The sequence below is a fragment of the Panthera leo genome, chromosome B1 (genome assembly GCF_018350215.1).
Source record: "Panthera leo isolate Ple1 chromosome B1, P.leo_Ple1_pat1.1, whole genome shotgun sequence".
In the NCBI taxonomy this organism is placed as follows: domain Eukaryota; kingdom Metazoa; phylum Chordata; class Mammalia; order Carnivora; family Felidae; genus Panthera; species Panthera leo.
In genome coordinates, this window is record NC_056682.1 from 163329296 (window position 1) to 163352263 (window position 22968).

Below are 22968 nucleotides of genomic sequence, written 5' to 3' on the forward strand. Positions count from 1 at the left end.
ATTTTACCCATCAAAAAAGAGTCTCGGGGTGCCGGTAGCTCAGTGGGGTAAGCATCCAGCTCTTGATTTGGGCTCAGGTCGTGACCTCACGGTTTGGGAGTTCGAGCCCCGCCCCGGGCTCTGCGCCGACAGTGAGGAGCCTGCTTGGGATTCTCTCTCTCATCTTCTCTCTCTGCCCCTCCTCCTGTGCACGCACATGCTCTGTCCCTCTCAAAAGAAATGATCTGTTTCGTTTAATGCACAATTCCAGGGAACGCTGTTCTCACTATAGTCTAATCAGGGCCCCTCAGTGCGACTGCCAGTCCATAAGCTGTTGATCGTAGGTCCACCATGAAATACAGAGCTTGCATCAGAATTTAATCAGCTGTGTCCCTAAGCACACTAGTTAAGGCAATTTTTTTTTTTTTTAATCGCAAGACTTTGTCAATGAAGGAATCAGCGCGTTGATTTACATTCTGGTCCAAGTTCTTTGAAGAGGGACACTTGAAGTAGCAGCGATCCTAATGAGGGGCTCCTTCGGATTGTGAGAAGCAGAATCTGTAGCACCGAATATGGACCGTCTGTCTTCACCTCTCCTGCCTTCCTGAGAGACGTGTCTCCACCAGCAAAACTAGCAGAAAGATCTCTTCAACCTCCCCTTTAATCCTCACCCCCTTTTCCTTACATCTTCAACACCTGAAAGATTTCCTTTCCCTTTTCTGGATTGGCCATGAGATAAAGGCTCTATGACACTGTTCGTGTTAAGAGAGAAAGGTTGGGGCGCCTGGGTGGCTCAGTCGGTTGAGCTTCCGACTTCGGCTCAGGTCATGTTCTCGTAGTGTGTGAGTTCGAGCCCCGCGTCGGGCTGACCCCTCAGAGCCTGGAGCCTGCTTCAGATTCTGTGTCTCCCGTGGTCTCTCTGCCCCTTCTCTGCTCATGCTCTGTCTCTCTCTGCCTCAAAAATAAATAAAAACATTAAAAAAAAAAATTTTTTTAAGAGAGAAAGGTACCTTCCCCAGGAGGACTTCTGCAATCCTGATAGTCCCACACAATATCTATTTGTTAAAATTAAATACAAATAATGTGGATGCTCTACCACACCCAGGAAGAGTTTCCTTTCTCCCTCAGCCACCCAGTGACACTATCTTATGACTGTTATATCTCTGAGGATGCCAGAAAAACTGGGGACTGAGGCCCTTTCCCAAAAGTCTCAATCCCCTTAAGAGGTGGGTTTAAAGCCTCAGTGCGAAGGGGGCAGTAGGAAGTGTTTTGTAAATTTTTGCTTGGAGACTAATATTTTAACTTAAACTTAGGTGTGTGGTCCTTGGCAGGAGGGACATTTAACTATCAATTCACTGACTATAAAGACATAAATTTAAAGATTGATGTTTCTGAAAAATTATCTTGTTAAAAAGTAACATAGAAAAAATATAGTTCAATCAGGCTTAGAGGAGCCAAAATGGAAATCTTCATTTTTTTTTACATTTTTTATTTTAATGTTTATTTATTTTTGAGAGACAGGGAGCATGAGCAGGGGAGGTACAGAGAGAGAGGGAAGCACAGAATGGAAGCAGGCTCCAGGCTTTGAGCTGTCAGCACAGAGCCCAATGTGGGGCTCAAACCCACGAACCGTGAGATCACGACCTGAGCTGAAGTTGGGACACTTAACCAACTGAGCCACCCTGGTGCCTGGGAATCTTCATTTTTGACAGGAAACATTTCTGCTTCTGAGAGGTGATTTTAAAGAAAAGAAAATAGTTATTAATGTTATAAATTTTTCTTGCTTTTGTACAGAATTGTGGCTTTCTCAAGCATCCTGGCAATATTATCCCTGACATTTCTTAAAAGGGTTTCTTAGCCATATTATTCCATCTTCCAGGTGAAAACTAAAATATTTTCTTGGAATAACCCTAAGGGTTTCTGAAACTGAGCTCCATACCCAAGACCTGGGGATTTGGAACCATGGGAAATGCTAATAATTTGAAAAATCTTGGAAATCTTAGAAGATCATTAAAAAAGCCATCAAGTTCTCCTCTTCCCAGTTTAAGGGCAAAGACCTTTGTTCAAAACATTTATTAACAAACTGAATTATGTCTCAGTAAGAACTCTAAGTTGACAAGATGATGGTGTTAGATTGCGTAAGAGGATTTTAAAATTAATACACACAAAAATTTTGTTCTGTCAGAGGAATTGCTTCCCGAGACTTGGGTATTAAATGCAAAATCCTTTATTAGGTATAATGATATAGTTATTTAACACTCACATTTTCTATCACACCCTGTATTTAATGCCTGGCCATCCTCCATTAATTTAAGTTATTCTCCAAATTTGTGGAGAGCAGTAAAACTAGTAATTAAGTTATATATTTTATCTAAGGAATTTGCCAGGTCAGGTCTCATCTCACTTCTTAAGCAACATTGCCATCTCGTGGCTAAATCCAGAACATTTCCCAGGGAAAAACACCAAGCCTAAATAAACCAAAGAGACCCAGAAAGCACCAAAGCCTAGAATTGATTTATGTCCCCAGAATTTCCTCCAACAGTGGATCAACTTGGTTAGGAAGGGAGAAATCATCTCAAGAAATTCTACAACTTTAGTGTCCAATAATCAATGTTGTTTTGTCTTACATTACCACCTTTGGCTACTCAACGAAGAAAAGCTGAAATCAGACAATAAAAACATTAAGAAAAAAATCTATCGTTTCCACCAAAGCATCTCTATTAGAACTATTAGCCCACGTGTTTCAAATCCTGGCACATTCAACCTGGGGTTACATTTGGCCCTTCTGTATCCATATATCTTTTCTGGAGCTAATTTAGAACTTGCTTTTCAACTTAGACCCTGCCTCCATGAGAGATTCCACCGGGCTCTAAAAAGAAAAGAAGAAAACATGCTTTAGTTTCCATGAATGGAAGTTGAAACAGGTTTACTCCCAATCTTCTTCTGGGGTCATTTGGTACCTTGCAAAGTAAACAGAAAGAGCCAAATTTCTCTCCTCTAGTCAATGTTTGGGAAAATCCCAGAGGAGGTAGGCCACCTGTGAGGTCTAACACTTGGAAGTCAGTTTCACTCCGTTTTAGATTTTTCACTAGAGACTCATATGAACAATCATAAAGATGTTCCTAAGTCTGAATCATCCAGGTGACTAGCTCCATTTGGCAGACAACCATGACTAGGCAAACTATGGCCGGTGGGGACTCATTATTCTAACCATGACTCTCTCAGTTAAACACAGAGAACATGGATCTGCGGGGTTGAAGGGAGTAACTTATGAGTTTAGGAAGAAATACATATTCTGACAGGTCAACAAAGAAGCTATCCAAACAGGAAACACAAGGGAGAATGATTTAACCTCTAGGGAAGAAAAATAAAATTTCTATTGTTTTGCATTCTTTTCTTTTATTGAAAATCTAATTGTATAGCCCACAATTGACCATATTTTATATGTATATATGCAGATAAAGAATGAATATGCTAGGGGCGGCTGGTTGGCTCAGTCGTTTAAGTGTCCGACTTCGGCTCAGGTCATGATCTCACAGTTCGTGGGTTCGAGCCCTGCATCAGGGCTCTGTGCTGACAGCTCAGAGCCTGGAGCCTGCTTCAGATTCTGTGTCCCCCCACCCCTTGCTCCTCCCCTGCTCCCACTCTGTCTCTCTCTCTGTGTCTCAAAAATAAACATTAAAAAAAATTTTTTAAAGAATGACTATGCTAAATTTCCATAATTACCTATTACTAGAATATAACAAATAACTTAAAATTCTCAGAGGCTTTTAAATTAATACATTATTTTCCATTTAAAAAGTTACGGGCAGCATAATATATGCAATAAATTATTTCTGCAATATTTTGCTTATGGATCATTAAAGCCAGATATAGACTACTTGTCTGCTGATATTAGAAATACAGATGCACCTGATATTCTGATTCAGTACGATTGGAGTGGAGCCCAATAATCTGTCTCCTGGTGAACATGCCCAGTGGTTTTCTTCATCGGACAAATTTGGTAAATACTAGTCAACATTTTTATTGAAGTGACCTAAGACACAAGTATGTCCACAGCTCAGGCTTATGGGAAGTTTAAGTATAATTTTAAGAACTGTCATCCCAAATATTCAAAATTTTAGAAAATAATTACTTGACATTTTCATAGAATTAATGCATTATATGAATGCATTATATGCATCTTTCTTTGGAATGCTGTTCAGTGTTTTAATTTTGAAGAATATTCATTTGTCTCTTTCACTGATTCATAATGGCATTAAAGTTTAACTGCCTGTTTTTAAGAAGCGTAAATGAATGTGCATTAGGGATGTTAGCTAGGAAAACTGAAACCCTGAAAAAGAGTGAAAGTAGGAGAGAATAAGAGACAAAACACAAATGAAGAAGCAAAGGTCTAATGTGGTCAGGGTTTAAGGAAAATCACGAATGCTAGAAAAACCACTCTGATATAGATGTTGGGTTCAAGGGAATTCTATTTTAGGATACAATTCATAGAAGGGTGAAGAAAATAAGACTAAGAGAAAGGATAAACAGAGGTATAATGGATAGAGATTTTCATTTCAGGCCTCTTATTTGGGAACTAATTTATTGGGGGGAAAGTCATAACAGGTGATAAAACCAAGATTCTTCCTCTTATTGTAGAAGTTGATAAAGCCTAACCTCCAATGGTCAGTGGCATCTGTAATTCAAAAAGAATAAATAGGTCCTAAGGAGGCATTTCCTGAAATGGGTCTTGTAGAACAATACCTTTATAAGAGCTCCATGAGGGGCGCCTGGGTGGCTCAGTCGGTTAAGCAGCCGACTTCGGCTCAGGTCATGATCTTGCTGTCCGTGAGTTCAAGAGCCTCATCAGGCTCTGTGCTGACAGCTCAGAGCCTGGAGCCAGTTTCAGATTCTGTGTCTCCCTCTCTCTCTGACCCTCCCCCACTCATGCTCTGTCTCTCTCTGTCAATAATAAACACTAAAAAGAAAAAATTACAAGAGCTCCATGAAAGAAAGGTCCCATGGTGAAATAAATGTGGAGAGTGCTGCACGTGACATTCTCCCTGAAGTGTCCCACAAGCAGCAGACAACGAAGGGCTCTTCAGGGTCTGGCAGAAAAGATTTGTTCAACTCACCTTTTAACTCATTTTTCCAAACTGATAGGGCCACAGGATACTTTTTTCCACCCCACATCTTATTAGTATCCCACAGACTCAGTGCAAAGAGGGTGGGTTCCACTTGAGAAAACCTGGGTTTGAACTCTTCTCCAACATTCACTGGGATTAGGTTACTTAATGACCTAGGACCTTAGCTTCTCCATCTGTAAAATAGGCTTAATAACACCAAGTGCTTAGCACAACGTCTGGCTAATAGTAAATGTCAGATGAAGTATTGTTATTAGTATTCCAGAGGATTTTCTGGGAAAACAAAGGCCTCCTTTAGCTCTCTGTCGAATTATTGATATAAAGTATAAATATTAAATTACACCATCACTCTTAAAACATCCAGAAAAAATTTATTTTTCCATTCAAAGAAAACCAGAAAGTTTTTTTTTTTTTTATTTTTCCTCCCCTCCCCTCTTTTTATTTTCAGTTAGGCGATTTCAAATCAAACCAAGAAAAAATCAGAGGTCAGTGATATCACATCAAGGCAAGTGATTTGCAGCAAAAGGCTAGTGTATGGATGCAAATGGGTCTTAGATCAAAGGTAACCATTGTCTTAGTCCATTTATGATGCAATAACAAAAATACCACACGGTGGGTACCTTAGACAACAAACACGTATCTCTTGCAGTTCTGGAGGCTGGCAAATCCATGATTAAGGTGCCAGCAGATTTGGTCCCCGGTGAGGACCCACTTCATCCTTCATCGATAGCCATCTTCTTGCTGTGTCCTTACATGGCAGAAGGGGTGAGGGAACTCTCTGGGATCTCTTTTATAAGGGCACCAATCCTATTCATGAGGGCTTCATCCAAATGACCTATCACCTCCCAAAGGCCCCACCTCCAAATACCATCATTTTGGGGATTAGGTTTCAACATATGAACTTGGGGGGATACAAATATCCAGTCTGTAGCAACCATTTCTAAGATGAAGCTGCCTTTGGAAAGACAGAACCCTCACTGGCCAGTAAGACTCACACCAAATACAGTAGTAGAGTAGGTGAAACCTGGTTTCCATGCCTTCGACCACCCCATACAAAGGGAAAACCCCTCTCATTCCATAACCTCCCAAAACCAGTCACAGACTCAGTGCCCTCATCATCCCTTGTCTCTCCCTCTATCCACATGACTGTCAAGAAAGAATCAAGCACCTCATTTGTGCTCTTGGGTTACTGCTCCCAGTCATTGGCGTTCTAGCCTCCTTCAAAGACCTAAGTCTGAGGAAAGCTCTAAAATGTAAATGTCAAGAATGTGCCAAGAAAGTGCAAGTGAGTAGGGAGGCCTTCCTGAGAGGGTTCTGGAAATGACTTCTGTGGAAAATAGATTCTTCAATCTTGACAATGTATCTTGTCTGGTTCTCATTCATGCTTCCTTTCTAAACATGAGTAAAAAGTCCTTTGTGCCCTACTTGCCACATGATGTAAGCTGCACATGTATTTTCTCAGAGCATTCTCCTCATATGTTACATTATGCTGGGGAAACCTCCCTTAATGAACTATCAGTGGGTACCAAGTCTAGGCTTCTAGGTGACAGTGCCATGGAAGACTGATGCAACCCACCATCACCACAATGGACTCAAGATGACCTCCCAAAGAAGACTGATGCAACCCACCATCACCACAGTGGACTCAAGATGACCTCCCAAAGAAGACTGATGCAACCCACCATCACCACAATGGACTCAAGATGACCTCCCAAAGAAGACTGATGCAACCCACCATCACCACAATGGACTCAAGATGACCTCCCAAAGAAAACTGATGCAACCCACCATCACCATCATGCACTTAAGATTATCTCCCAAGCAAAAGATCATTACCAGCCACTGCCCATCTTTGAGAGGGACCACAGACCCATCCCATAGGTACACGCTGCCAACGAGGGCTGAGCACATTCTCTTCACAACCAAACGTCTTGTTCACCATTGTATTCGCAGGGCCTAACACAGTGCCTGGAACATCATTTAACCAACATCAGCAAAGTCTTCTTAAATGAATGACGTTTCCATTCTTGCTTGCTTCAACTTGTGACTCACCCAGCTGAGCCAATCCTACACTGTGTTATTCTGAGGACATAGCTCCGAAACTTGTTCCCTTGTCTAAGAAGATGGAACTCAGTAGAAGGGAAATGTAATGCTCCAGCCCCAGTATTCCAAGGGCAGATATCAATTGCTAAAGGTTCTGATTCATCAAATGACACTCAAGATCTTCTGATAACTGTCCAATTACTAAAGATCTCTTCTAAAATATATTTCACATCACATTTCAATACATTATTTTGTTTGCATCACTACAAGTTTGGCTTAAACTCTACTGAAATAAAGCTATAACACACCTATGTGTCATATTCTTTTGTTGCCCACCCAATAGAAAATTAAGTTAGCTGCCCAATTTTGATATACTAATTGCCAGTGATACTATGGAAAGTATAATATTCATGCTGGCACCCAGCGGGCAACGTTTCAAGCATAAAATGTCCCGTTACATTTCATTTTGAAGTCAGAAAATTAGTTCCTGCTTTATTTTCAAGGCCCCTGTTCACTCACTGTATTAAAGCCAACACACTTCACTGCTTTGGTATTTCAATGGCAAACCCCGAATGTCACTTACCCATATGGTTCCTGGGCTCACATTTCAGTGACCTAATGCAGTTTGTAATACTAGTTTTCTTAAAAGCTCCATAACGCTTTGCCCTTAATTATAGGTGTGATATTATCCAAAGTCATACCACTAAGAAATCTCTTACTCAACTCAAACTTTATAGAACACTGTTGGCCGCAATCTAGCTCATGAAGGACGTGAGGTGCCTAGAAATGAATTAGAATGGTCTGCAAACTGCCCTGTTGCTTAGGAATATAGCAGGTGGAACACACGGCTGTGGTCATGGGAAGTGTTAGAATTAACTCATAAGTGAGTTACTCCCCCCCATACTCATTTTATTATTAATGATCCTGGGGGTCATAGGCTTAGTAGATATTTGTTGAAAGATTGAGTACTTTACCTGTGAATGACATAACTGAATTACGCCAAGTTATATCCTCTTACGCAGTTCACCACTTTTCTCCTACTTCCTTGCATAACTTTCTTATATATGGGCATTTGCAATTGACGTATTTGAATTCTTCAATGGATACGTTGTACTGATCCCATTTTCTTCTCTGTCTTCCATCAGTATCTGCTCTCTGTGACAAGAAAATCACCAAAGAGTGCAACGCACACGACATTGAACTCCACAAGGGCCAGAACCCTGTCCACCACTATGTCCCTAGTAATAGGTACTGAATATTCATGAGTGTGTGAGTGAACGAACCAATAAACGAAAGAACTGATGTAATAGCCATGGCAGAACAAAACAAGACAGGATAGAATGTTATTCTGAAAGAAAAGGCATTGGAAGAAGGCAGCATGGCGTATCGGGGCACAGCTTCCTTACCTGTAAGTTGAACACATGACTGAATTTGCTGCAGGGGCAAATCAAACAAGTGCAAGCTCCATTAAAATGGTCAAGCACTACTCAGAGACAGAATCTTGACTATGATGACACGGGATTGTGAATCGTATTAACTAAAACTGGCAATTAAGCTACAACGTAAAATTGCAGCTTTCACAGGGTCAACCCCAGAGCAGGAGCGGAGTCCATTATCTACTAAATGAATCTGTGACCCTGGTTCCGACCTTACAGAATGGAGATGGGCAAAGGATATCGCTGAACATGGGGATCTGGAAAGAAAGCATTTACAGATACAGAAGCACTCTTTTTCTTGATTTTATTATTTAGATGCTAAACCAATAGGATAGACATGGACATTTACCAGCTACAAAGTAAGAGCTTTTCTCACATTTCAAAGTTACTAAGGTTAAGGTGAATGCCCAGATGAGATGAGTATAGGTCGGCCTCCTCTGGCTTTGTAGATCCTTCCCAAAAGTTAGTCCTGACTCTTCACTACTCCCTGTGTGGTTACAGTTCACATCAGAGGCTTGAGAGATGACAAGTGGCCAGACAGGGTACAGAGCAAATCAACTAAGCCACATGTGAACATTTTGCAAATCAGCGTATGCGCTCCCCCATTCAACACCTAAAAATGCATTCTCATTACTCAGTGAGATTTTAGAAATGATCTTTAACATACAACACAAAGTAATAGTTGCGTGGTTTCAATGTAACCAACTTTTCCAGGAATGCACTTACGATGTGGATCAAGGTATAACTAAGTTTCTCGTCTATAACTAAGTTTCTCGTCTAAAACTTTACCAAGAGTTGTCCACCATCTTAGAATATCATATCCAACACTGCTGTGGTGTGAGCACACACTGACCTAGAATTTGTAACTCATGACTCTACACAGGTGTAGGCATCTGATGACTTATCTTCTAGAATGGCAATGGCAATGCCTGTTTACTGAAATACTTATCATTAAAAACTGCTTTCCCTTTGTTTTGCTTTGTATTAGTTAGGACACTGTACTCATTGTTTAAAAGTCTGTATGCATTTGGATCATAACAACTTTGAATTTTATCTCAGAATGATCAGAATATTTGTCGTAAAGGGGCACTGAATCTAGGAGGGTTGAGAACCATTGATCTCGTTCAACCTCCTCGCTCTACAATCAAACTGAGGCTCAGAGAGGTGAAGTAACTTGCTCAAGGTCACAAAGGCAAACTGATAACCAAGTCAGAACTGGAACTACCTGGATACCAACTTCTCCTTGCAGCATGCTGCCTTGCCTCAACATGGTGACTACATAAAAATACACAGAGGGAGAAAAATTAACCTCACAGTTCTGAATGAGTGGGTGATCTTTGGACTCAAGAGACAGAGGTAGAGAAGGTCTCTCCCATCATCTCTAGCTACCAGCAAAAGGGACAAGATGCTTCAGAGAAGGTTTTTTTGCTTTGTTTTTGTTGGTTTTGGTTTTTGGTTTTTGTTTTGTTTTGTTTTGTTTTGTTTTGTTTTAGGTTTTTTCACCTAAAAAGCATTGGGTGCCGGTTTAGGCACTGGGTTTATGCAGAGACTGAGCTGTGGCCAATTCATAGTTTCTCTCTAAAAGGCACAGAGTAAAAGCAGTCATTTGTGAAGCCCGTGTTTAAGGCCACAGGCAAGTGGGGCAGCAGGGAGAAGCAGAAAGAACATCACTTATCTTGGGAAAGCTACATTCCAGTAGTACATTGAACTCGAATTTTTCAACAGTCCTTCACAGGGAGGAAAGCAAGGTATGTTTGCTCCATTCAAAATCAATAAATGGTACCCCTAGTTTTAAGCCTTGAGTTTAGGTATGTTTAGTCAGCTGCAGTTCCTAGGGGGTCTGAATTTGCACCCAACCAGGTGAATTAGGTAGAACACACGTCCCAGCGAGCTTCTGTACTTAACATGTACATTAAACTGTATAAAGCATTCCTGCGAAATAAACATGAGGTCATTGCCACTTATCTCAAAACTGGCTTCTGGCCCAATCATTGCTCCACATTTATGAAGCAAGAACATTCTCTCAGGTAAGTAGCTTTGATGCTGGCACCCAGCTAACCCAAACCAGGCATCCTCATAGCAGGAAGTCGGATAGCATAGAGAAGCAAGCCGGGGAATTCTATTCTCCGAAATCATCACCATCTACATGTAGCCTGGAGCCCCTGCTACCTACTCCAAGTTCCCCAGCCTAGATGAGGGCTATCTTTCAAACAAAAGGTCATTAGAACACCCAGTAGTGTTTTCGATTCAAAGCTATACCAGCCACTATAATATTTACGATCTGTTTATAAGCTAAACTGACTCTGTCAGCTCAGGTCAGGCTCAGCGTTTGTATAGTTGCTGCAAAAGATCCTAGCATTTCAGGAGGCAATCTCTAAACCTCTGCAATGGCCTTTGCTTCAAATGAATATGATCCTAAACACCTATGCAATGGTTTTTATCAAATTAATGGAATTTGTGTCTATAAAATAATTATGCAATATATCAGAAAGTTACAAACACGCTAAGCCAAAACATTTAACTCTCTGTGTGGAGTGATACACAGAATTGCCTTTTCACATTATCTTAAGTGAGTTCTGAGGCAGACACAGGAGACAGAGGCACGGGGGAAGTTGGCTGTTGCAGACGTCCTGTGGCAAGGTAACATGTCTGGTGGTTTTAAAACCCTAGGGAGAAAAACAAACAGTTTGTGATTATGGACACTTTCTCAGAATATCTCTTGGAAGGATCTAAATGAAACTGGGGTGGTCAATCTGGGTTTACATCAATAAAACCTCTCGATTGGGAGTTCCTTCTGTGTCACCCGTGGGACCTGCTCGGGCACCATCAACGAGAGGGCCCAGAAATGAAAAGGACGAGGTGGGGGGGTTCAAAGATGTTCCTTAGGAGGCAAAACATTCATTTTGCAGCACAACGCTGAGTACCAAAAAGAGCATTGAAAAGCACAAAACTTGTGCCGTCTAAACCATCCCACTTACTTGGCAATCCACATCTTATTGGAGAAGGACTCCGGCTTCGAGATACCTGGAAAATACAAAAGAGTAATGTTAATTACACGGTAGACAGAGCTCAAAGAATGAATCTTTTTCACATTTTCTTCCTAAAACCAGCTAGGTAGTTGTTCTGAGGTACTTTAGAACGATGATGTCACCCCTAAGGTTGAGCAATACGATTCCTCTTATATTTCCTGAAGTAACGGGCGCTCGATTTGGCTTAAACTGTGTCACTGATTGAAATCTGGACTCAGTTGCCTAGTCTGTTTGTTTGTTGTTTTAATGGCTGTGGAAGACTGGGAGATTGGATGCTCAGTGGCCACTGAATGGCCATGCTGAATTCAGCGCTTTCCAGAAAATAATAATTAATGGCATTATAATTAATTAAAATTAAAATGACAGAATACTCTCTGACAGATCTTTATATGAATCGTGTCATGTGTCCAAAACCCTGCCCCATTAAGGAAGATCCCTGGGGAGCCAGAAAAGAATCATTTCTCCAACACTCACCTTTGCTTTCACTAAGCAAAAGCCAACACCTCTACCTACAAACCTGTTATGGCTCAGAGATAACAGACTACAAGCAACATTCTTGCTCTGAACTTTCACAAACTTTAGATAAATAAACACTAACAAAGATGACAGCTGTTCTGGATGCATCAAGACCTCGAATAAGCCAAAAACTAGACCACTCTAAACATTTGTATTATATTTTGCAGGTGTATCCAGTCATTGTAAGAAGAGGAGGGTGCAGAGACAGAAAGGGGGCAGCAGTTCCACCATTAAGAATATATTTCAGGGGCTTCTGAGTGGCTCAGTCGGTTAAGCGTCTGACTTCAGCTCAGGTCATGATCTCACAGTTTGTGGGTTCAAACCCCGCGTCGGGCTCTGTGCTGACAGCTCGGAGCCTGGAGCCTGCTTTGGATTCTGTGTCTCCCTCTCTCTCTGGCCCTCCCCAGGTCATGCTCTGTCTCTCTCTCTCTCTCTCAAAAATAATAGAAGCATTTTTAAAAATTAAAAAAGAAAAGAATATATTTTAGGGATGCCTGGCTGGCGTAGTCAGTAGAGCATGCAACTCTTGATCTCAGGGTCATGAGTTCAAGCACCACATTGGGCATGGAGCCTATTTAAAAAAAATAAAAGAAGAAGAATATATTTTATTCTCATCTAAAGTTTAAATTACTTGGTTCTCCTTGGGCACAAAGCAGGAAAGAGAAAGAAGGTGTGTGAAACATGTAAAAGGGCTTTATTAGAGGGACATTGCCCACCAATAAGTCTTCTAGTGAGAATCCAGAGGAAAAATCTGCCATGGCTATAAGCACTATAGGTGTCTAATATTGCTTTTTTTGGATAAGCCATGCCCTCTTAGAATAAGGGGATTGTGATTCTTCCAGGATAAAACTCTCAAGATTTCCTTTTCATTTATCAGTCCACTAAATGCACTATCCTTTTGCTTTTACCTACTATAAATACTTATTCATGAATATGGATAAGTAAGTGATATTAAAATCTCCAAAAGCAGGGGCGCCTGGGTGGCGCAGTCGGTTAAGCGGCCGACTTCAGCCAGGTCACGATCTCGCGGTCCGTGAGTTCGAGCCCCGCGTCAGGCTCTGGGCTGATGGTTCGGAGCCTGGAGACTGTTTCCGATTCTGTGTCTCCCTCTCTCTCTGCCTCCCCCGTTCATGCTCTGTCTCTCTCTGTCCCAAAAATAAATAAAAAACGTTGAAAAAGAAAAAAAAAGAGTAAAAAAATAAAATAAAATAAAATCTCCAAAAGCAGAAGATCTGTATCAGATACATGCCTTTTCCATTCTCAGGCCATTTCCCTTTTCTGGATATCTCTCCTCAATGTCCCAGCACATTAAAATTCCAACCATTTTAACCAGTCAGATCCCCATGATCCCCTTCCTCACTATCAAGGACAGAAAGACTTCCTACCTCCTCTCATAGCTCTAGTTCTTCGTGCCTCTTGCATGGCCTGTGGCATAAACCACACTCAGTCACTCTGTTTAAATCATATCAATCTTCCTATATTGAAACCCATTCAGGGAAGAGACCATGTTTTCATCATTTTTCTGTCCCCCTCCAAATCTAGCATCCATCAGAAACAGAGGAGTATTTGATAAAGAGCATGCTGAAGTAACAGATGCTCACTAAACTCAGAAAAGTAGATCTTATTAATGGAGCGGGATGGCAGTTATTTTGGGTTTTGTTTTACGGAGGGAGTTGTAGAAGTTTATAGCTAGAGATGCATTGCCAGAGATTTCGGAGAAGTGGAGTCCTGCCAGATCTGGTTCTCCTTCTCCACCACTCTCCCTAAAACAAGACTGAACAAATACTTAAAGAATTTCTATTTGAAGAAACAGCAAATTGTTAGCCTATCTGGTGTTCATATGACATGGTCCAGCCCTATATTCAAAAGGCATTGACTAAATATTATTTGTTGAATAAATTAACAGTGATACATCACAACAATGTTTTTGGTTTTCAGAAATGTTTTTCCTGTTATTTTTTAAAAATTTTTTTAATGTTTATTTATTTTTAAGAGAGAGAGACACAAAGTGAGAGCAGGAGAGGGTCAGAGAGAGAGGGAGACACAGAATCTGTAGTGGGCTCCAGGCTCTAAGCTATCAGTACAGAGCTCGATGCGAGGCTTGAACTCACAAACAGTGAGATCAGACCTGAGCTGAAGTCAGACGCTTAACCGACTGAGCCACCCAGGCACCCCTGCTGTTCTTTTTCTTAAAAAGAGGTACTAGTAATCCCCCCCAAGAACTAATACTCAAGGAGACTAATGTTATTCTTCCTACTTTGAAGTTTGGTGGAAAATTAATACCTGCAGTGCCCTTCATACAGTTTTGAAATCTAGACCATTTGAGCAATTTCTCCAAACTCATGCAATCTGTTTAAGAGAAATCAAGGACCTGTGCCCAGATCACTCCCATCTTCTGTTCAGAAGACTTTATCTATTAGCTCACTTTCATTCCAAAGCAAAAATAAAACTATGAAATAAGGGAAGACTATTATTCTTTGAAGTAATTAAGAAAAAAACTGCCTCTACTTCCTTCTTTCTAGAATGATAAACGCCTTAGCCCAAGGTAGCATAAAAATTAGTTTGGGATTATCGCAATGAGTTCTCTTTCTACCTATAGACATACAATCACCTCTGGCATTGGTGACTTTTGAGGAAAAAAAAGTGTCAACCATTAAGATGCTTTGTGTAAAAATGGTTAGATACGCACCGTGCTTAAACCAATATGGCTACGGGGGCAGATGGGACTTAAACTCCTGCTTCGACATCGACTTACAGGTCGCACTGAATTCCACTAAAAAAAGAGAGAAATAGTCAATAGTTTGTGAAAACTTACATGGCCTAAAACGAATGTCTACCCCACAGAATGAGAGGTTCTGCTGTTATGATTACACTTGCCCATTACTGGGCACCAATCAGCATGGGATACACTCTTCATTTCTTACAGCTACCCAATATTTGACAATAACTTAAGAGTATTTCTCAGATAAATTCCATTACAATGAACTTTGCAATATTCAAATTCTTGGTGCTAGAACTTTGTTTTGATGAGTAAATTGTTAGACCTACATTCAAGCTTGCAAGTGTTGGGAGAATGTAAACCCCACGTGGGCAAGGATTTGGGCCTCTTTTGTTCACTGCTGAATCCCCAGTACCTGAACACCGTGCTTGGGTCATAAATAACTATTGAAAAAATAAATATTGTTGAATGAGATGAATTCATGAATGAGGGAGGAAGGTATGGAAGGAATGAACCACCACTGCTGCCCATCTATTAACTAAATCCTTTTCCTTTAATCCAAGTCCTTCCTTTTAGGATCTTCATATTTTGTTTTAGGAGTTTAAGCTGGGAAAGGAAGGAAGTTGAAATGCCTGTTTGATGCAGAATATATGAATAGCGGCTATTTCCTCTCCCTCCTTTTCTAAGGAGGAATCTCCAGTTGGAATCACTGGAGAGAATCTCCAGTTGGAATTTATTAACAAACGGTGATTGTTGTAGGAGCAAGGAGCACGTTCTGTGAGGTCGTTCGTCACAGACCCCGTGTGGTTGTTGTCAGATCAACACCCCCCCATTTCATAGCACAAAATATTTTGTTGAGATACCATTCACTATAGTAGAATGTTTAAGCTGCAAACACCCTTAAGTTCTCTTAAAATACTCCACTCTTGTTCACCAGTGTATGTGTGAAAAGCTGCTATGAAGCCCTTCCCTATTCTCTTGTTCAAAGAGAACAGGAACTGAGACCACCCAGACGGTGGCTTTGCACTGGACTAAGGAGCTTCTCTTCACAATCCACTTAACTCTCTCTAGGAAGGGCAGGGTTAAAACTCCACATGGGAACTATACAGAATACCCAAGCCCCTGTGGCCACCCAACACTCACCACAACACACACTCACACACTTGCACACCTACTACTCCATTTTGAAGGCTGCCCAATTATTTACCATGTTAAAAACATTTTACAACCAATGTATATAGGAAGCAACCCTCCAAAACTGATTGCCTGCTCTCTCCCCATCTCCTCTGCCTTCTTTTTTCCATCCCTCCCCCTTCCCTACACATCATACCAAGGAGAGAAAACAGAGTACATTCGTCATTTCCCAAAATGGTTCTCTGTCAGTGAAACTTTGGCCAACTGTTTCCTGAAAGTTCATTGATCACTTCCAAATGCTTAGAATGAGAGAAGGCCTCCAATAAGATGAGCTCAAAGAGCTTTGCCCTTATAACAGCATAATATTTCTAAGGAGGAGGCAAATATGATGAGTTGCATCTTATAAAGAAAGCAACAAAGAAATTGCTGCCAGAAAATTATGAGGAATCACGGAAGAAACAAAGAGAAGTATCTCTTCTTTCCTAGCCAGTCCCTTTCCTCTCCTTTGTATGAAACCTTATCAAGCAACTCTTTATGAACTGCTTCTATAGAATCTCTGGGTTTATAAATGTTCTCGAACTTGTGAATCAAACACTTGGGATGAATTGTCACTATGCAAGGCCACCGTACAAAGGCCCCTCTCTTGGTGACAGCTTCTCCCTTCATAATGACACAGTCATTCTCCATGAGAGCAGGCCACACGTGATAGAAGACCAAGGGAGCAGTGAAATCGGAGTCATAGCTGCGACGGTACCTATTTTAAACACACAAAAGAACAAGAAAGAGAAGTTAAGCAATGATGTAGCATCACTGGAGAAATGAACATTGGTGTAAATTTTTATTTTTTATCACGCTTAGTCGAGGTAAATATGGATAAATATGATTCTGTTATTGAAGAGATGGTTGCGGGCTTTCAGAATAGGAACCGGTGATAACAAGCACCCGACATGGACTCACATAGAACAAGCCATGTCAGACTGAACTTATTCCTTCCCTTCTCAGGATTATAAGAGTTACAGTACAGGAAAATGCTAGAGATGGAGACCATCTGAAATCCGGTAGGCATCCTACAACATTTCTCATGGTGTCTTCGTGGGCAAAATAAGAGAAATATAGGTGGATGACTGACTTAAGTAGGTGAATTACAAAGTGGCCCATATCCAAAGTAAGATACTTAATGAATCAATGAGAACTTGAATGAAGGTGCTCTCTCTCAATCCCTTGATAAATAACATGTTCCATCAATGATTGCACGAAGTATAGAAAAATCACTCAAAGGTTAAGGATGGGTAGGAAAGAAGAAACAAATGACAGTATAAAAAATTAGCTCAACAGGCAGGAACAATAAGCTGAATCTCATAAGATACCATGTAATGTGGATACGTATGAGGTCCTGAATTGAGTCTAAGAAGTGTATCATTGCACAGATAGGAGAAACGAAAGACTTAACCACAGTATAAGTAAAAATAACATGTTTCTGGGGGGGCTCCTGGGTGGCTCAGTCAGTTAAGCGTCTGGCTCTTGGTTTCAGCTCAGCTCACGATCTCGCAGTTTCATGAGTTCGAGCCCCACCTCTGCTCAGCTCAATGTTGTAGGCTCTCCATCTCTAGAATTTTCCTGTACTGTAACTCTTACAATCCTGAGAAGGGAAGGAATAAGTTCAGTCTGACATGACTTGTTCAATGTGAGTCCATGGTCGGGTGCTTGTTATCACCGGTTCCTATTCTGAAAGCCCGCAACCATCTCTTCAATAACAGAATCGGTATCCATATTTACCTCGACTAAGCGTAATAAAAAATAAAAATTTACACCAATGTTCTGCGCTGGCAGCACAAAGTCTCTTGGGATTTCTCTCTCTCCCTCTCTCTGCCCTTCCCCCACTCATACTATCTCTGTCTCTCTCAAAATAAATAAACTTAAAAAAAAAACAGAAAAGAAAAAAACAAGTACAAATTAGCGGAATTAATAGAGAATAAGGGTACTGGTCCCTCCAGGCTGCTCAGCTCAAAACAGGGGACTACTTTTAGTGTGGACACGTGACAAGGAATATTCAGAAGAGCATGGAGCATAGGCCAAAGACACCCATCTATTTGTCAAGAAGTCTCAAACCCCCTTTATATGGAAAAACCCAAAGCCATGAGACCAGAAGAAGGAAGACTTGAGCAATTGCTTTCGAATATGTGAAAGGCTGCCAGTGTTTAAAAAAGAAAAAAAAAAAAAAAGATTACACTTGTTCTCTGAAGTACGTGAAGTAGAACCAAATCCTCAGGCATTGTTAGGAACTCCAGTTCTAGCTTTAGAGCTTTCCAGAGGTATCAGCTACAGAGTGCCCCAAGGGGCAACATGTTCCCGCTGATGAAAAGCATAGAAGCCGGAGGCCCCCAAGGTCTGTGAAGTGTGCAGACTGCACAAGGTAAAGTGGATGAATATTTCTGCGTGGTTCAACACATTCTCCAAAGGAGAAAAGAAGAAAGAAAGAGGGATGACGAAAGAGGGATGACGGAAAGGTATGCAGTCTCTGTCGTTAACAAGCTCGTAGGGATATTGGGCCACCACCACCCTATGACTCTACGGGCTGAACAAAGACCCAAGAGCTAACATTTCCTGTGTGCTGACTACAGACGAAGCAGTGTCCTAAGTACTTTATCTGAATGAGCTCAACTAACCTTCTCCAGCCCTAGGAAACAGGTATTATTACTTCTCCCATTTGACAGAGAAGGCACTAAGGAACAGAAAAATTAAGTACCATGCCCCGGATTATATAGCTAATTGGTGGCAGAAATGGGATTTGAACCCAGGCAGCTTGATGTCAGAGCCTCAGACCTCAAGCCTCAGAGTGTTCTTAACCACAAGCTTGGCCTCCTCCCAATAGTCCCCAGCCATATCACTGGATCCCAGAAAATTTCAGTAAAATGTGTTAAGTTCATTTAATTTCTTCTGATTTATAAAAAATACTTATCATGTGAAAGTTGATAGAAACCTAATGGTCCTGGGGCGCCTGGGTGGCTCTGTCGGTTAAGCATCCGACTTCGGCTCAGGTCATGATCTCACAGTTCATGAGTTCAAGCCCCACGTCGGGCTCTCTGCTGACAGCTCAGAGCCCGGAGTCTGCTTTGGATCTCTCTGCTTCTCCCCTACTCACACTTTGTCTCTCTCTCAAAAATAAATAAACATTAAAAAAAAAAAAGAAATCTAATGGTCCCAGAAAGTCTACAGTAGTCATTCTCAAATGCTAGTGTGCATAAGGAGCACATATAGGTGTTTGTTAAATGTCAGATTCCTGAGCCCCATCCCAGACGTACTGCATAAAATACCATGAAGTATAATCCAGGAATCTGCCTTTTTAACAAGATCTGAGTAATTCTGACACGAGTGATCCATAGGCCATACTTTGAGAAACCTGGCCTAAATAATTCAGTAGAAACAAATAAAAAGTAATACACACTTGTATTTATATAGCACCCTTTTTAAAAGTGTTCCAGACAGGCTTCGGGTTCTCATTAGTTCTGCCCAAGACCAATACCTTCAATGGAAATCATAATATCACCTTTGAATCATGTTTGACTGAGAAAGAAAATAAACCCCAGGAGAAGGCTCTGCCCTGTAGTACAGAGAAGTATACGGCAGGACCTGGAAGTCAGGTCACATCTGTTGAGTTCCCCACCCAGAGTTCTTTGCCCTAAATTGTTTCCAGGAAATACAGATTGATTTTTTTTTTTTAAATCCCTTAGCTTCTGTTTCTTATGTCTCTTACTTGCAATCATTAAAAATTTCTCCATCAGCCCCAAATGCAATATCTAGGGGTGGGTCTAAAGTCTGCATTGCAAAAGCAATGCAACATATCTCCTGGATGAAGTCACTGAGGAGGCAAAAGTCAACTTCAGGAGGAAATGAAATCTTGGGATTGACATTCATGGCTCGGATCACGTCCTGAAAAACAAAGAGATGGCATTGCCTTGTTACCAACCTGTGACAAGAAGCTCCATCATCCGAAAGAGGTTATGACTGGTGGGGGGTGGGAAAGAGCTCGTAAACTACAAAAGCTGTACATGTGTTAAAGGAGAAAGGCTCACTGCTAGAGAAGGAGGAAAGATGATGCAGAGGACCTACAAAAGGGCCAAGAGAATCCCCTCCCTCCCAAAAAAAAACAAAAACAAAAACAAAAGAAAACACCCTTTGAGGCTTTTATTTATTATTTCCTTATGTTTCTATTCTGGGTAGGTAGAAGATGTGCCAACTTGCTCATAATCTATAATAACAGCAATAACAATAAGCTTGCCCTTATTGAGCGTTTACCATGTGTCAAGTCTTGTGCTAAGCAAATTACTTGCTTTTTTTCATTTAATCCTCTCAAGAACTCTATGAGGGTGATGACCATTGTTGCTATAGAGACTGGAAAACTGAAGCACAAAGAGGTTTTTAAGTAAACGTGCAAGGTCACACAGCCAGCAAGTGGCAGAACTAGGAGTGCAAATCTACACCTGTCTTCCCCAAGGTCATGGCTCTTAAGCACCATGGTATTCTATCCCCAATCTTAAGGGCTTGTCTAAAGAAGAGAACTATAAAGGTCGGACTATTTTTCCCCCGTAAAATGTCTAAGACACCGCCAAGCATGCCGGGTTCTACAAAGTAAATCGGACGCTATTCTGTTACATAAAAGCAGTACTAAGCACTGGATGGATTTCTGAGTTATTAGTATTCCATGTAAAGAGCAGCAACAGAAAACCAGTCCCACTAAGAGACCCACCACTTACGTTAACACTGCTTTGGGAATCATAGAGATCAAGATGACAAATGATATAATCCGAGACGGCATCCTCAAAGTTACTGCACCCTGCGTAAGATGGTGTCAGCGATTTCCTCACACGGATCTTGAAGTGTCTGAATGCCATTTTAGCTACGTGGAATGCCTCCTACACATAAAAAATGCAGCAGATTTATTAGATAGAAGAAGGGAAGTAAGGAGGGCCAAGGTAAGGAATAAAGAATACCCACCAAAGATTCAACAGCAAATGGGTCCTCCGATAACTAAACACAGTTGATCAAAACTAATTTTAATCTGGGAGAAAACACAGACCTCAATTTTGAAAAGTACACAAATACATATATGACTATGCACCTTCACTAATTCCCAGACAGGTGATCACTGTTCCGGGAATCCTGAGTGCAGGAGGCAGGACAGTGCAGAGGTTTAAGGAAAGAGATGGCCTGGGGTTGCATAAACACTTAAAAAGTGCCAATGGAGTCTATGATCCCACAGCAGTATCATATTACTGGTCAAGAAATGAAATTACCAATCTAGTGTTTACATATCAAGTGTCTGTGGTATGTTTCCTGGCATACGTTAATTCAACAAATGTTTAGTAAATGCATGTTATGTAGTAGGCACTGGGAAAATTCAGTTATTCGTGAAACGCCCTAGAACCCTAACTTCTTAATGAAATAAGCCAGGGCTGGCAAACGTTTTTCTGTAAAAAGCCAGAGAGTAAATATTTCAGACTCTCCCTAAAATACATACGATGTCTTGTCACTTTTTTTTTTTTTTTTTTTTTTGGCAACTGTTAAAAAATGTAAAACCATTCTTGTATTCTTAGCTGTCTAGTGGGATTTTTCTTAGAAATATGGGCCTGGACAAGATCTGGGCCACAAGTCATAGTTTGCTGACCTCTGAAATAAATTAACATAGAATAAAGTTCAGTGGACCCTGATAATGCTGCTGTCCCACCAGCGTTTTGTTTTGTTTTTAAATATTGACTGTTCTCATTTGTCAGAATGGACTCCTACTGGACTCATTTCTCCTAACGGGCTCTTAGAACGAATATGTTTGCTTTGGGAATTAAGGATTATATACGAGCACTCTTAATCCGCCGTATTCAAGTAGCTGATACTCCAGCAGGTTCAGTAACTACTCTCAGTTAAGTAAACAGAAGAGTTAGCACAAGCACAGCCTTCTGATTGTTCTGAGAACAAAAGATCAACCACGTGATAGCCATCAGCAGTAACATCTCCCCACTGGTGCACGTAGGCACACATTGGAAATTTCAGTGCAAATCAGCGCAGCATATACTCATTTGAGATAATCCTGTACTTATGGATATTTCTTCAACAAGTATCTGGTCGATAGAAATATCAGTATATCTGAATAGTTCGTGATTGTGAAAACCTATGCATCCCCAGTATCTGCCAAGGAAGAAAGGAAGGCAGGAAGCCAGCCAGCCAGCAGATGGACATGCCGCCCTCCTCCCGCGACCCCAGGTTCAACCAGCCCTCCTAGGCCGTCCTGTTCACAGCTGTCTCCCCGCTGCGCCCCAGGGCCTCTGCGCGCAGCCGCCGCAGCGTCACCTACCACGGTGGCGACATAGATGATCCGCTGCACCGTCTCAGCTTTGTCGATGCAGCGTCGAAGCAAGCACTGTGCATCCAGGCGGGCCTGGGAGTAGGCGTCGCTGAACCGGGACAGGAGGGCAGCCTTGCGCGCCACGCTGGACGCTTTGGCGCGGTTCGGCGACGGGCTCCTGACCTTGGCCACTGCGGTGGAGGGGCTGGCGGAGCGGCTGCGGCTGCGGCTGCGGCTGCGCGGGGCAGGGCTGGGAGTGCGGCTCCGGACCGACCTGTGCACAAGCAAGAAGCAGCCAGAGAAGCAGTCTGACGCACGCCTCCCTCGGTCCTGCCGCAGGCGCTGCAAGATACTGGGAGGCCGGCGCCCGGCTGCGGGCCCGGGAGAGCCGCTGTCTCGGCGACCTCTCCGCAAGGCGTCAAATACGCGCTCGGACGCTCTGTATCTGCGTGGTGAGCTCGCACCTCATGTTATCCTTTAAGCAGCCCCGGGAGGTCAACATTGATTGTGGGCCATTTTGCAGCTGAGGAACTCGAGGCTCCGAAAAGTTAATAGGGTCCCAAAGTAAAGTAACACCGCTAGTGAGAGCCGGAGTTAAAGAGATCAGCTTGTCAGTGTTTCTTACCCCAATCTTGGGGCACTAGCATAT

The 22968-nt window shown here is 41.8% G+C and overlaps 1 protein-coding gene across 4 annotated transcripts in view; it reads right to left on the reverse strand.

Moving 5' to 3' along the window:
* Positions 1–11087: 11087 nt before the first annotated feature.
* Positions 11088–22968, reverse strand: part of SPATA18 (spermatogenesis associated 18) — a 36214-nt gene continuing 24333 nt past the window's right edge. For 3 of the 4 annotated variants that reach the window (XM_042936401.1, XM_042936400.1, XM_042936402.1), the window contains 7 exons: positions 22329–22593; positions 20737–20895; positions 19737–19912; positions 16613–16736; positions 14819–14902; positions 11563–11608; positions 11088–11250 (listed from right to left, as the gene is read on the reverse strand). In XM_042936401.1, the coding sequence (XP_042792335.1) occupies positions 11243–11250; positions 11563–11608; positions 14819–14902; positions 16613–16736; positions 19737–19912; positions 20737–20895; positions 22329–22593 (862 nt within the window). In that variant the 3' untranslated portion in view covers positions 11088–11242. Of the gene's footprint in view, positions 11251–11562; positions 11609–14818; positions 14903–16562; positions 16737–19736; positions 19913–20736; positions 20896–22328; positions 22594–22968 lie in introns of those variants that run through there. The other variant, XR_006201957.1, reaches the window with a different exon arrangement.